This window comes from Amblyomma maculatum, chromosome 1, assembly GCF_055883805.1.
Source record: "Amblyomma maculatum isolate TAMU_Amacu chromosome 1, ASM5588380v1, whole genome shotgun sequence".
NCBI classification, from domain to species: domain Eukaryota; kingdom Metazoa; phylum Arthropoda; class Arachnida; order Ixodida; family Ixodidae; genus Amblyomma; species Amblyomma maculatum.
The window spans coordinates 101,759,899-101,775,143 of record NC_139344.1 but is presented as its reverse complement, the minus strand read 5'-3'; the positions used below and the strand labels follow the sequence as shown (position 1 = coordinate 101,775,143).

The window sequence follows — 15,245 nt, the reverse complement described above, 5'->3', positions numbered from 1 at the left end:
CTTTTTTTTTTTTCTTTTTTTTTTCCAGTTTGTAAACATTCTTCTTTTTCCAAGTGCTGTCACTGCTATGTGATGCTATTGCTTGAGCTGCGAACATGTAGAGTGAGTTGCCCTGGCTAGTTCAGATGTGCCAGATCTCATGGCACTGTGGCTGGGGCTTCAAGCACTGTTCCCTCTCCTTCCAGAAACAAGCCCTGCAAAAATATCAAGAAGCGGCAGAGCACTACTGGCATCAAAGGGAGACTCTGCTCTGGAGACGCTCTAACAATGACTACCTCAGAGCAAGCTTTAAGCAGAGGCTTTTTCAGTGCACACAGAACGTGCGAAACCTACGCAAGAGGTTGAGGTCAATCAGAAGACTTGTGCTGGAGGTGGGTCTTTATGCAGAGGCATGGCAACAGATTAAACTAGTGTTTGCTTGACAGTTGCGAACACCTGGGGCAAGCTTGAAACTTTGGCTGCACAGAGCTCTGTTCTCCTTCTTGTGCTGAAACCTCTTGAAAGAATGAGATTTAAAAGAAGCATTTTACGGCAGATCAACTTGTTGAACCATGTATTTCAAGCAACTGGCAAGCAAGGTCAATTTTGTAATGGCAGTATGGAAAAAAACAATGCTGTAATGACAATGGCATATAGAAAAAGCCAGAACTTTCAGCCAAGATGAACTTGCAATTAGTATGTGTACTGGTTGCAAATAGGATTGCATTTTTGGCTTCACTCGTGGTAAAATGTACTCTGCTGGTGTCTTTTTTTTTTTTTATATATCTGCTGTGTCACTGGCATTTGCCAGCCTGCACAATTTGTGTACTGGTACGCTGAAAATCGTTTTTCCTTGTGCTGTATATCAATGTCCATGGCAGGTATTTCTCTTACCTTTTGCTCTGTTGATTATCCTAAACTTTTTTCTTTAATATTTCTCTTTTGAAAAAAGAGCATGTATTTCATTTGCACTGTTATAAGTTCTGTGCTCACATTAATAAAGTTGTTTTTTTCTTAATCACTGCTTTTATATACATATTGAAATCCTCAAGCATCTTCGCTTGCAAGTGGGTGTAGCTCATTCTGTTCTGGGTTGTTACAAGGTTTCTGGACTCATACTTTTACTACGACTTATCTATTTCATAAGAACATCTTCTGATCAGCAATGACAGGTTTTATTTATCGCTTTGCTTGGCATGGACTGGCCACTGTTTCATATTGTTTTCTCGTTCCTCTTCAGGCTCTGCGCAGCAGGAACCGTGCGGAATCTACCCTGAAAAGCTCGCTGCTTCCTGAGCGTGACAGGCAGATAAAGGCAGGTGTTTTTCTAGTATGAAATCAGTCATGTATGCATGGAAAATTTTTTTCACCCCCTCAGGTCCTGTTTTATACATGCAAATGTGGGAGGGTTTGTATACTGCTTTTGCTGCTTTCACGGAAAGGCATACATACAGGTGACATACCCACTCAGTAGGTTGCTTTATTAGTGTGCTACTTTTACAAAACTTTTCAGTGAGACGTGATGCCCTGAGCGCTGTCTGCAAACTATAACTATAACTTAACACACAAAGGCTCTTGTGTCTTGTTATTTCCTCCTGAAAGTAATATTGCATTACCCCTGTCTTTTACTTTGTTATACAGTCGAACCCGGATATATCGAATTTTGGTTATATCGAACTCACGAAATATCCCCTTGAAAATCCCATGTAAAAGTATAGGAAAGCCGCGTCATATATCGAACTCAATTTCACCGGTCGTTCGATATATCGAACTCCGCACCATGCACTGGAAAGTGTGCCTTCCCCAAAGACGATCGCATCACCCTTGGCCGTTTGCCGCGTGACGTTTTCAAGCCAAGCGCGGAAGGAATGAGAGGAAACAGTTCGGCGACGGCTGGTCTGGGCAGTGTCACGCCCATTCCCCAAAGGCGCGCGCATCTGCAGTTGTTTCCCGCGCGCCAACACATGACGTTTGCAAGCCATGTGCGTGGGTGTGCCCATTCTTTTGCTGAGCTATCTCTCTCCTTCAGCATGCGCAACAACGCATGCGCCAAGCCAGCTCAGCCCCTTTTCAGACCGACGTGGGACATTTTTCTCCAGCGTGTGTTGCGAACCCTCTGTGTGCGGCGAGAGTTCTTTTTTCTTTTTTTTTTTTGCGAGAGTCATTCTTATCGTTGGGCTGTACGCGTAAGATATGGCGGCTGCGGACGTTAAGAAGCGGCAGGGTTATTATTTTTTTGCGGGGATGTTTATTTTATTTTTTTTTTTTTATCGTTTATCCTTGCGTGTATGAATCAGCAAAAGCTCGCAGTCAGCTGCTGCAATCATGACGCGTGATAAATCGAACCAGGCTTGTGCAATCAAGCCATCACGGGCACTCTGCCAAGTTCGCTCCCCGCCACCACAGGAGCTATCAAAAGATAAACGCGCCCTGACGTTATCGCTGCGCAGCATCTTGGCACGCTGCCAATGAGCTGTGGATGAGACGACCGAAACGGACTGACGCGCGCCATCGACATGCAAGTGAAAATCCGCGGCGACACAGAAACCTTGTTTCGAGCTGCTGCGGTGGCTCGAGCGGCGAGAGGGACGCAGTTCCAACAAGTTTGAAAATTTTCGCTCTGTCGCTGCCGCTCGTCGCTGAGATTGCTCAGTCGCTTGCATGTGAACGAGCTAGCCTTAACGCATTTTTTTTTTTTTTCAAATTCTCGGGTGCAAAAGTGGAGGGTGGGTTCATTACGCGACAAATATGGTATCGTTTTTTCACATTCTAAGTGCCGTCACAAGCCGATTTCTGTATATCGAATTATCGATATATCAAACTATTTCGCGATCCCCTTCGAATTCGATATAATCCGGGTACGACTGTATTACTAAGCTGTGTTCTTTGGGACATGTGCCTGTAGTGGTTTCTCTCAACTGTGTGGTTTAAACCATTGCTGAATTCATCGAATGATACATGTAAAATATTTAAAATATAATATATTCAAACAACTGTGGTTTGATCACACAAGTGCATGTGAAAAGCTGAAAAATATATATATAAACACGAATTAGGCTTAAAGAAAAATCTGGACTGTAATTACATGAACTGTTGTAACAAAAGAATGTTTCAATGTTGAAAGAAATAGAACAGAACTCTTGGGGAATAGAAAAAGCTGGAGGTCTAATCTAAAAAACTGTTCTTTGAGGAGCCAGTTAATGGCAAAAGGAAATATGAAAAATTTCAAGAAGCAAATCAGGACACACAAAAATATTAGTCAATACCTAAAGCAAAGTACTTTTAGGTAAGCAGACTCATATATGGTAGAATACTGCTAGAAAGGAAAAATTACCAAGGCAAATTTGATCTAATTTTATTTCAGCTATAGGTTTTTCTACAAATAAAATTGAAGAAGATAGGTGAAAAGGCACCGAAAGGCTCAGACTAGCTTCAATCCCCTGTAGCCTGTCTTGTAGCCTGTGAAGATAAAACCCCAGAATAAGCATGTTGTGAAATGCACCTGAATTTTTTTAGAAGCATATGGCTATGCAGTTCAGGGCAATAGCTGCAACATTGCAGTGACGTGCTAGAAAACACGCACATTGTGACTGAGTGTTGAGAAGGTGTCAGAACTCATCAAGGTTATCAGCACTTCCCTAGCACAAAGACTTTAACTGACCAATGGTTCTTTACCTACCTGCACATTTGACGTAGCATGTATGGTGTGTCATTCCTTTGTGTTGGACAAAAGATAGTAAAAATTTGTCAAAGTGAAAATTGCATGCGTGTAACTTTATTAGAGAAATAATTTCCAAAAGCAAACTCGGTAGTTCAATGAATTGGAGCACAAATTAATTGGTATGGTAATAGGGTAGATCACTCACATATGATGCTGGCATTAATTGTTCCATCTGCATGCCTCTCACAAATATAGAATTGAAAATATGGAGGAGGCGGGGGGAAGGGAGGCAGGAGTCATTGTGGTAAAATCTCTGATATCTGCGTTATTGCTTCTCGATTAAAAAAGTTGCCCGCAGAAGCTATTTGCAAACTGTTGTTGTTCTGCTTTCTTCTGTCAGATAGTATACTGCGTATCACCATCAACTGGCTATGGAGCCTATGTGGCATATTACCTATCTCTCAATGGTAGGGTCCCGTAACCTCTTCTTTCTCCTCACTGGTTGTATATCAGCGAGTTAAACGGTGATTTCAATGCAGAAGTGTCTCTGAATGCAACCTTAAGGTATACCACACACCCACTGAATGCAGGAAATAATTACAGAAATAAACACAGAATGAAATAGTTTGAGCATTGCCATACCCCGTCATTTAATGTCGCCTCCCGGCCCGTTCACAGGTTGTTTTATGGCTAGTTAGAAACGTCACATAATGCAACCTAAAAGGGACCACACCCTCATGAGAAATGTTAGTAATTCATTTTATTGTCAGTTTTAAAAATTCTGAGAGCACTGTGGAATTTACATTGCAGAAATGCAACCATGATGAGCAAACATGATGTGCACACGGCGCATCATGTTTGCTCTTATTTTCATATTATCAACTAAATCCACTGTCATTATCACTATTTGCAGCGTCATTGTCATCGCTACTATTATCCTCACTGTAGACAAGAATTATGATGTGTGTTTCTTGATCTTGGGCGTGGCGTAGTTGTTTAAAGAGTTCGACTGGAGATCCGAGGGATAGAGGTTCGATTCCCAGTGAAGTCCGGATTTTTATTTTTCTGATGACATTAGTTTCGGCTTCGGGTGATGGCGTCATTTGATTGACAGCTATAGTGTGACTGGACGAATGAACGCCGGCTGTATGAGCCATTAAAAGCTTTCGCCTTAAAAAAAAGGTGTGCATAAAAAAATGTAGTACAAAGTAAATTCGAACCATCGTTTAAATGCAGGAAAGAGCTATTATGTACATTATTTACGAAGTAATCAGCCTGTAGCCAAACAAGATGAGTTGAAATGTACAACACGACACCACACAACTAAAACGCGTCTTAACACGACTCCACTAATACAGTAGCTGAAGACAACACATCAGTAATGGGAGCCAGTCCGGTTGAAAGTCACAGTCTTCGTAAGTGTCGCTCAGCTGCTGTACCATCTGGCCGAAATGAGTACTGGGGGAGGCTCAGCATTCCAGTCTACTGTGTACATTTTCCACAGGGTGACGAGGAAAATCATGTCAAAGGGTTCATGGTCATGTATGTGGCCATTAGGTGATGCAGTTGTGCCATAGAAGTGATGAGAACAGCGGTCTTTAATTGCACTATTCATAGTTTTAACAATACTTTTGCTATTTGCCGTCAGGCAACGCTGTTCAGAGGACCCTACCGTTGAGAGAATGGAATCATGCGCTTGTGTGCATTACAAATTGTCATCTCTCCGTTCATAACTGCAAACTGAGTGATGACAACTAACACAATGCCATATTTGTTACCTCTATCTGTCCTTGTCTTTTAAAAACTAATTGTGTTACTCTAATGTTGCACTAAATTAAAAGACAAGTCTGATCTAACCCTGTGTTTGGTGCATGATAGCTTATGTGCCAATAGATGTAACACAGTAATTAGTACCAGTTAGTCTGCATAGTCACATTCTTTTGAAAGCAAAAGCCTTACTAGCCCAATTACGTGAAAATCCATTTGACATTGTTGCTGCAGTTCACATTGTCAGTAAACGCCGGTATGCATAATAATGTTGGCACATTGCATCACTAATGGATCTCCATGCGGCACCAGATTTCCTCTCTTTCATATCAAAATTTTAATGCAGCTATTCTTCGTGCAGTTTCCGAGTGGTGTCGTAGCTTTTCTCTTCCTTTTTAGCATGCGTGCTGGTCAGGTTGAAGGCTAGTTAGTGATGTGGATTTGAAGCAATGACATATATATAGGGTTGTTTGTTTCTGGATAAAACCAGATTTTGCCCAATTTTTGCATCCTGAACATGGTCCTGAAAAATTGGGCAAACGCTGTTTTTTTTTTATTTCTTGGAAAACTATGCCCCTGGAACTACTCTGCCCCACTTTACATGAAGGCAGTCTTAACGAGATGCACTCTAGCCACTTTTAGATGTTCAGAAAATGCTTGAAAGCAGAATACTTCTTATGCCAAGTTTCAATCACCTCATAAACGTCAAACTACAGCAGACTATCAGTGACCTTTCCACAATGACCGGTAAGATCAATCAGGCAAGGTGCGTTTTGTTGATGTTATCGAAAAGCAGCACCACATTGGTAAAATTTGTTGCCAAGAGCTTTGCATGAAAATCTCCACAAAATGGTACTGCACTCTTAAACGGAACATCTCGGACAAAGATGAAAAATAGTTGACGTTATGGAAATTGGGAGCCATACTGGATTCATTCCAGAAGGGGCTGTGGGGTTAGTTGTTTGATGACTACCCACCTCTCCATATCTCCATGACTGACAATATAGACTCGCTTGGCAAGGAGGAGGGACTTTGCTGGAAGCAAGCCCCACTAGCGCAGCTGTAGTGATGGACTATTGACACGATGCAACTGATCACTACTGCAGGCTAGCAAATGCCATGTTGACATTGTTGTGCCCAGCTAATGGCAGCTGCGATGTTAAAATAATGTTCCCTCAGCTGAAATACTTAAAAAGACTGCGCAAGTCACATACAGAAATCGAAATGCTGCACATGTAAATGATTATGCATATTAACTAGGACGTGTGAAAATTCTATGACCAGCTTGTATGAATAACATGCTCACGTACCAAAACTGGTCCAGTCTTTTTACTGCCAGTAATTATTAATTTTTAAAGAAAGATGGAGTTTCAGAATATTTTTTTGTGGACTGATTTTTCCCCACTTACCACCCTGAAACATAGCCCTAATTGTTCCGCAGAGATTACAAAATCGAATAAATTATTGCAGCTTGTAAATTTTATCCATAAAATTCTGAATTTTAGAATGTTTTCATGAAAAACTTGATTTCTCTCCTCAAGTTGAAGAACAGCATCCAGTTTTTAACTCCCAAATTTCAAACATATAAAACCCAAAAATGAGCTATCCTACATATATAGCTCCAATTGTGTGCCCTAATCACTTCAACACACTATGTGACCTAGAGCAGTGGGCACCATCAGAGGAAGAGGAAAGGGCACCATCAGAGAAGCAGAAAAAGTATGATAGGGCATCACGCTGCTGATTATGTGGTAGCATGTGCCGTGGGAGGAAGCATGTGGAGTGGCAAGCCAGCTTTTGCCTTCATACACATAGGCACTCCTCAGTGCCTCTGATGAATTTTTCATGGTGTTCTGCTATTCTGTTTTCTTTTGCTTTGCTTTCCCTGTCTGCAAAAAAAAGCTTTGTGCATACTGTGCCAAGTGTCCAAGAATGACTTTTCTTCTCTTCTTAAAAAACAAAATCCACTTTCTACCCTGTGCAAACTGGACTTTGCCACAGGAGAAGCAGTCCCTTGAAGACAAAAAAGCAGCTCTAGAAAGGGAGCTTGGGCTGTCAAAGACACGACTAGCTGCCATTTGTGAAACAAGATGGGCCTTGAAGAATGAAATCGCAGGTGAGTCGGCAATTAAATGCAAGCGTTGCACTGTAGTTATTGTAACAATTAATCTATATTTTTGTCTCGGTGCATGAGTTTAAATACAAAGGACTTCCAATTGGCAGGCTTGATATGTGCATCCCCATCATTCTTAGATGAGGTTAAGCTTGCATACTTGGTAACGCATACCCAGACTTAACTTGTTCATAATGAAGTTCCAGCAAAGATTATGTTTATGCTGCAGGCACATATTTTAGATCTACACATATCTCTATCTGTCCAACATTTTTCATACAGAATTTATATAGCCAGAGAAATGCATTTAGTCTCATTTTTTTAAAACTGCATCTTATTTTGCTGCAAATTTGCTTGAGTTTGCATCCTTACTACTTTGAATGTTAAAGAACTGTAATTATAGCTGGAAATTGTGGTCGTAAACATTCTTTGTTCAGTTATTAGCAACTTTTTGCTTCACTAACAAGTATGCTATTCATTAAATTATCTGCAGTCAAGTCACATATACTAATATGTCTTGAAATGAAAATTTAAAAAAAATAAAATCAAAGCAGCCATTTTCAATGTTTTCTTTCTTTCTTTTTACTAAGCTGCATATTATTCCTAGTAGTTATGAACATTAGCTGCAGAGCTGCAAAGCATGTGCACATATTATTGCAATTTTGGTGGCAATTTCAGAGTTCGAGAACATGGTTGCTCAGATTCGCAAACTGGAGCACGATGTTCAGGAGATGCCTGAAGAGACTGCACGCAGCTGGGATGACTTGGCAGCAGTTTCAAAGCAGATGGAAATGCTCTCAGTGAAGGAGGAAGGCATGCTTCCTGTGGTGTGTAATCCAATGTACCTTTTCAAACCTCTATTGTAGTTCAGTTTTTCACTTACTAAGCAGATGAGTCCTGCCGCGGTGACTGATTTGACGACCTGGGGTTTCTTAACATGCAGTGACATTGCATAGCACACGAATGTCTTGCTGTTCACCTTCATCGAAAAGTGGCTGCGAAGACCACTCTTTGATGGTGGTCAAAAGCAAGGTGCCTGTGTACTGTGCGATGTCAGCACACATTAAAAAACTTCAAGTGGACGAAATTTCTGGAGCCCTCCAGGTTACTGCATCCCTCATAGCCTCAGTCACTTTGGCATATTAAAGCTTATAACCCAAACCAGTTAAGCATATGAGAGTCTTTACTGTTCCGAGAATGTTGCTTGTCACGTTAAAACTCTCATGTGAGCAATATCAGGGTCCTCGTCAAACGCAGGCATGAAATTGAATTGATACAGAGCTTAGTCGGTAATTATGTTACGAACACTCAGAGGCATAACAAACTCGCTGCACAGGTATCCATGCCTGTGAGGGATCCCGCGCACATTTTGCATAGACAAGGTGCAATGAGTGCCAGCAGTGTGGACCTTGGTGCCATTTTGGAAGTTGTATGCTGGAAGCAAAGGCAAAATTCGTGCATTCAGATGTGGATCACAGACACATGACTCCCATACTCAGTGAGATATCAACACTACTGTGATTCCACTGTGGTGGGTGGGTGGGTGGAGGACGTCGAGAAGAAAGCCATCATGTTTGGAGCAGTCACCAGGAATCTGAGTTTCTGCCAAAGCATGGATCATGCAGAGGTACTGAAGGGAATTGGCTCAGTTCTAAAGTACCTCATTGTGCTATTTACATTCTGCAGTGGTGGCTGCATGCTCTGGACACTGATGGCCAGTTATCTTTTGCAGGTGTCCTATTGGAAGCAGCTTGCTTCACAAACACCGGGTCATATAAAAGATGCATATCAGTTTTAATAGAATGGAGATTGTGTTGCTGAAATTATCAGTAACTTTTGATTCTGGGTGCATTTATAACACACACAGCCATTCTCATGCAGATGTAGACCAAAACTGTTGCTGACCATTCTTTCCAGTTGAGTGCCTTACAGACTGTTGACGTTATGACAGAACACAAATTGCAAAAATATATTCGTTTCCATCCCGAATTTTTTGTAAGGCATAATAAACATTTTGGTGCTTTGTTCTGGTTAAGGAGCTACTGAAGAACATGTCGAAAAGTTATGAAGAAAAGTTATGAAGAGTGACTGTTCACAGGAAAACCATGTCCGGCATACTGGACACCGGGATTTATTCATTTCTCTAGAAGCTGCTCATAATCTTTGCTTGCTGAGACAGTGAAGCTTTAGGACATCTCGGTAGTTAGCTCCCATGACCTTGCTTGCTTGAATTGCACTAAAATAAATCGTAAAGCTCAGTTCCTTGCATGGGCACTTCCTGCATGGCAGTCTCCTTATGGATGGTACCATTCTCTGTGTAGCTTCACTGGAAATAAAAAAAAAAGTTGAAAAATTAAATATCTTGATGAAAATATTGCTCATTATTTGGGGAAGCATTCAAAATGAGTTTTGTTTTGAGCGGTGCTGTTCTTTTTTTGTTTGTTTTTTTATCGCTTTTTTTTAAAGTCCAGTGTTCTGGATGCTGGGTCAGAATGGGAAGAGAACGAGATGTGAATAGTCACTCATGCCCCGCGAACAGCCACTGCTAGAGCAGTCATACATAGAATGCACCTTGTGAATGGCTTTGGCTGTTGTCTATGGGCCTTCCTCTGCTATAGTTATTGGGCATTAGCAGTCTTGAAACCACCTTGCTTGCTTTATAAAAGCACATTATTTTGCTTTTCTCTGTCCCACTAAAGGGCTACTTGTGGTAAATTGTTTTCATGTGCTGTATAGACTGACACCATGTTTATAAACATAGAGGGCATAGGTGAGCGTGTTTTCTGCCATGGTGTATGGTCAGCTTATCATGACATTTGAGAACTGCATTTCATGCAGTGCTGTTTTTGGTCAGATAAAGCTTGAGAATGCAGCAGAAAATACCCTTCAAAGGAGGCCCTTCAGCGAATGACGTCTACTGATCGCCTTAAATTGTGGTTAATCCCTTTCATAGGCGCAGTTTCTAATCGTGTGGTTTTAAGCTAACCACAATGTCATGAAGACTGGTTGACATCATCAGTCAGAGGGCCTCCTTGAAGGGCATTCACCACTTCGTTCTTAAGTTGTATTCGGCTGTAGGTGGTCTAGTTTGAACAACTGTATTTGCAAGCAGTCATAGCATATGTGGCAGCATGTCCAGTTGCATTAAGAAGCCTGTCCAATGTAAAGGAATACTAAGCTAATTGAGTGCCACCACACATTTATCGTTTTAAGGCAGCATCGGCTTCAAAACAGTGCCGCATACTTCCTAATGCTCTTCTGAAAATTGCTCACTAGCTGTTATGAACGGCCATAGCACTTCATACAAGTGCTATGGAAAGAGCAAAATTATTTTGGAAAGTTTTGTTTGCGTCTTGTCTGTGGGTCTCACTCTCACCAGCTACTATACCCATCTGGAGGCATCCCTGACAATCAAGCACATGTTGTGATCCTTTAAAATTTTGTATGCTCTGAAATAATGTTCCTTGTTCACATTCTCTTCTGGGATGTACTTGGCTTTTGTTAATGAAGAGATGACCTTATATATGCAGTATGCAATCAGAAGACTACTTTAAAAAATTTTTGTTTTTACATGTATTCCTATGAACCGTATTCCAGCTGTTTCTCCTACTCGGCACTAACAGTGCTACATCATCTTACCTCATCGATAAATAGGGGTGTGGGAATATTCGAAAGACTGATATTCGAAATTTTTCTGAATATTTGAAGGACCGAACATACCGATAATTTTCGAATTCATGGCAGTTTCACCACAGTGCACGCTTCATTTCTGTGCAATTCTAGCTTAATTTCGTTGGCAAATACCATGTCAATTTTGACATAAGCAAAACGAATAATGTTTGCCATTTTTAATTTTTCTTTTTTCACAGGTCAAATGTTCAATGTTCGGTTCAATATTCGAAGGCATACTTTTTTCCTATGTTCATATTTAATTTGTATTTAAAAATTTTAATATTCACACACCCCTACCAATAAGTGTTGTTTGTTTTATACATGTTTTCATTATTCATAACTTGTCACTTTATAGGAAGTGTACTTCAAAATTTGGGCTCACCACTTGTGGTAGAGCCAGACTGGAGACAGTGCCTGGTTCACACTTGTGAGTGAGCCAGTATTGGCAGATAGGGGGTGGGCGGGGGGCTGCATCGCTGAGGGTCAAGCAATGTAACTGCCAAATGTCATTCTGCTCATGATGGCCAAGCACGCCGAGTGAGCTGGATAGTGTCATGCATTCTCCGATCGACGCATCGCAGCTCACTGTGTGCTACTGCCTGTTGACATGCAGTGCTAACAGTACATGCTCATTCACTTCCCATAGCTCGACCGTGAACGCCAATGCCTCCAAGCAAGGCTGGATAGAATGAATCCGCCAGACCTCCTGGCTGTCAGACTCTTCAAGGAAGTCTCAGAGAAGCTTGACGGAGCCTGCAGGCATCTTCAAGATGTGGGCCAGACCCGTTTGGTATGGAAGAGTTTAGTGTATTCCCCCGTTTAAAAGGCTGTCATTACTCAAGTTTGTTCTGTGGCCATGAACCAAAGTAAGGTTGTTCTCATGGAAGGAAATGCACGTCATCTGCCACATTACCAGCAGTTTAGGCTGTAATGAGGGGTGTGTCAATAATGAAATTTTCGAATATGAATCAAATACGAAGATGGGGAAAAATGCCTTCAAATATTGAATCAAATTGTGAATATTGGATCTGTGGAAAAAAAAATTGAAGATTAGGAAATAGCAAAATTGGCCATGTTGCTTATTTCAAATTTCATGGTATTTTCTAAAAAAAAAATTAAACTAGAATCGCAGAGAAGTGTATACCTAATAAAAAAAAACAGTTCAAATTTTATACAGGCTTCTGCATATACCAGGTTTTGCACAGGAAGGACCTGCATGAAACTGGCTGGAGGTGTAATATTGCTGCTAAATGCAGTAAAGTCTTGTTAATTCGGCTTTTAAGAGACCAGAAAAAATTTTAAAATAACCAAAAGCTGAAATATTTTAATGGGCCTGAAAAAGCTGCCAAAAACTGTTTGCATCACAGTAATTGTATTTGATGAATACTTGCATGATGGTTTTCTGAATTTGAGATGAAACCTAAGTGACAATGAGGCTTTCTTCCAGTTCTGTCAACTCTTTCGCTTTGTGCACTCTGTCAAGAAGATCCTCTTCTCAAAAGGGAAGGTTCTTCACAAAATGACCAGGTTGTGTTTAGAGAATTCTTCACTGCACAGTCCATGTGGCCAAGCATTGTGGTGAAACTGTGATTAAATCAAAAATTCTTGGTGGATTCAGTGACTTTCGAATATTCGAAAAATTCCGGATGTCAGTTTTTCGAATATGAATCAAATAGCAAACATAGTATTCAATTTGTATTTGAAATTTTTAATATTTGCCCACCCCTACTAGTAATGTATTGAAATTAACTTCTATGCAGAGACATATTCAAACATGCTGGGAATCTGAAAGTTTACCTGAAGTCATATGATGTGTGCATATTCATTGCAAATGCTTATTCTTCCACTTAGCAAAAAACTGACTGCAGACTCCCTCTGCCTCCTGACTGCCTAGATCACTGCCTAGTATATTACCTGCTAATCTTATCCATTCTGTCATAGGAGGTCCCCCGGACAGTTTATACTTCGGGACCTCCTTCTGTAGTACTAATAATCCATGTACATGTACCTCACAGTGTAAATAAAGGTGATGATGATAAAGATGATGACTTTGCTTGAAATGGCTCCTGAGACATAAGTACGATAATTTTATTTATCATAAAAAGAGGAACAAAAGTTGGTATTTTGCAAATCATGGATTTGCAGTAGCGATATCAGACAATCATTATTCGTGAACAAAAAGTTTTTTTGATAACAGTGCAAATTTACAGCACAATATTATTTAGTTAACCGCAAAGGGGATGCTGGGGGGCATATGAGAACACATCCTCTTGTGCTTCGTTGGTGCTGTGCGACAGGCAAGAGAATGAAAGTGCTAGCAGTAAAACCTCGTTACAAGAGACACTTAAGGGACCTGAAAAACATGTCTCTTGTAAGCAAGGTCTCTTGTAACCAAAAATTCTAAAAGCACTGTGTTGATCAGTTTACTGCACATCAGCATATAAATGCATTCACACGCATTAACAGGAAATTGTTCAGGAAAGCTCATACTAGTATGTATTTTGATGAGTGCAGAGTGTATTCCTTCCCAAATTCTGGATGTAAAGCACTTCACTTTGCAAGCCTTCCTATTGCTCTAATACCTTTGAGGCACTCTTACGTGCTCGTCACTCTCAGATGATTCACAAAGAGAAAGACATCAGGAGTCTAAGCTTTCATCTTGTGATTAAATTTTAACAGTGAGGAGTTAAGAATGCTGAATGTCATTCATGCATTTTGATTTGCTTCGTAGGCAACATTAATGCGATGCCGTTTTGACTTTCCAATCATGGGAAAGCACTCCTCAGTTCCTGACATACACAACAGAAAGGACACTGATATAGAACAGAATTTAGCTAAGGTAATCTCAAGTGCATCATGTACGAGTTGGTACATTCCAGATGCATTGCATGAGCACACCTGGGTTGTGTCTCTTCTAAATAGTGAAGAATTTACGCCACGAACCTGAAAAAGTTGTCCTTAATAACCGAGTGTCTCTTGTAACCATGTCTTGTATGCAATGTTGTTAACATGGCAGACATAGGAAAACCAACCAAACCATTTTCAAATGTCTCTTATAACCGAGTGTCTCTTGTAACGAGATTTAACTTACTATAATGAAATAAGGCAGTGAGGAGTTGCATCCTTTTTGTTCTTCAGAGCTGTGTCCCGTGCACACAGACATGTACACAAAATAATTATAATACAGATAATCCTAAATAGCCTGCCAAAAGTTCAGCGAACTCAGCGATGCTTAAGCTGTGCAGAAATTTTTCAAGGTTTATTTCCGGGGATTTTGTTCTCGAATCCTCATAAATGATTAGATCTGTTTGAAATGCATTATACCTTATTCTGTTCAAGTTACTGCAGAAGCTTTGATCTTGTCTTCCTAATTTTCATACCCTGCCTGTAAAGGTTGAATTTAATGCTCAACTATATTAACATATTTGTGGAAAAAAAAGGCTGTATTTAGTATTAGTGTAGTGGTATTTACGTTTACCATTGTCGTTCTGACAAAACTTAAATTCATTCGCAAGTGATGAAAAGGGTCATGGCATCATTCAGGGACGGAATCCACGAGACTGTTCGCTTTGCAGTTACGTCACTTTTACGTAGGCATACGAGGGAGCGAAAATTGTGGGAATACGAGAGGAAGACACCTGCCAATAGATGATCAGGCGAGCTTTCTTTTCCACTCACGAGAGGGCGCCACTCACTTTGAACTTGCGTGGGAAGCCTGTGGCACGGAAGAACTGCGCCTGTTTTCAATTTCATATGATTATGTGGCGCTACTGGCATGCAAAGCCTTTCATCTGGGTCTGCACGCTTCGCAGCACAATTAAAAACTGCTAAATCAGGTTATGGAGCAGTAGAGTCGGCTAGTTGCCGCCAGAGTCCCTCAATACTTTTTTTCTGGTCACGAAACTTCTCTGTAACGCTATGGGAGGCTCATATACCGCCTGCGCCGCCACTGGGCACTGAAGGGCACTGTTGTGGAGCTCACCAGTGTCGCGACCGATCAGAAAGCATCGCCGCTGGTACGAATTTCGACGTCTCGTGTTATGCTATGCGTTG

The 15,245-nt window shown here is 40.9% G+C and overlaps 1 protein-coding gene across 5 annotated transcripts in view; it reads left to right on the top strand.

Annotated features, from left to right (window-relative positions):
- The window catches only part of LOC146203324 (uncharacterized), a 492,360-nt gene that overhangs the window by 457,515 nt on the left and 19,600 nt on the right, over positions 1 to 15,245 (top strand). For all 5 annotated transcript variants that reach the window (XM_084588675.1, XM_084588676.1, XM_084588674.1 and 2 more), the window contains 5 exons: positions 186 to 371; positions 1,220 to 1,294; positions 7,409 to 7,523; positions 8,199 to 8,347; positions 11,839 to 11,982. In XM_084588675.1, coding sequence (XP_084444801.1) covers positions 186 to 371; positions 1,220 to 1,294; positions 7,409 to 7,523; positions 8,199 to 8,347; positions 11,839 to 11,982 — 669 coding nt within the window. The remainder of the gene's footprint in view (positions 1 to 185; positions 372 to 1,219; positions 1,295 to 7,408; positions 7,524 to 8,198; positions 8,348 to 11,838; positions 11,983 to 15,245) is intronic.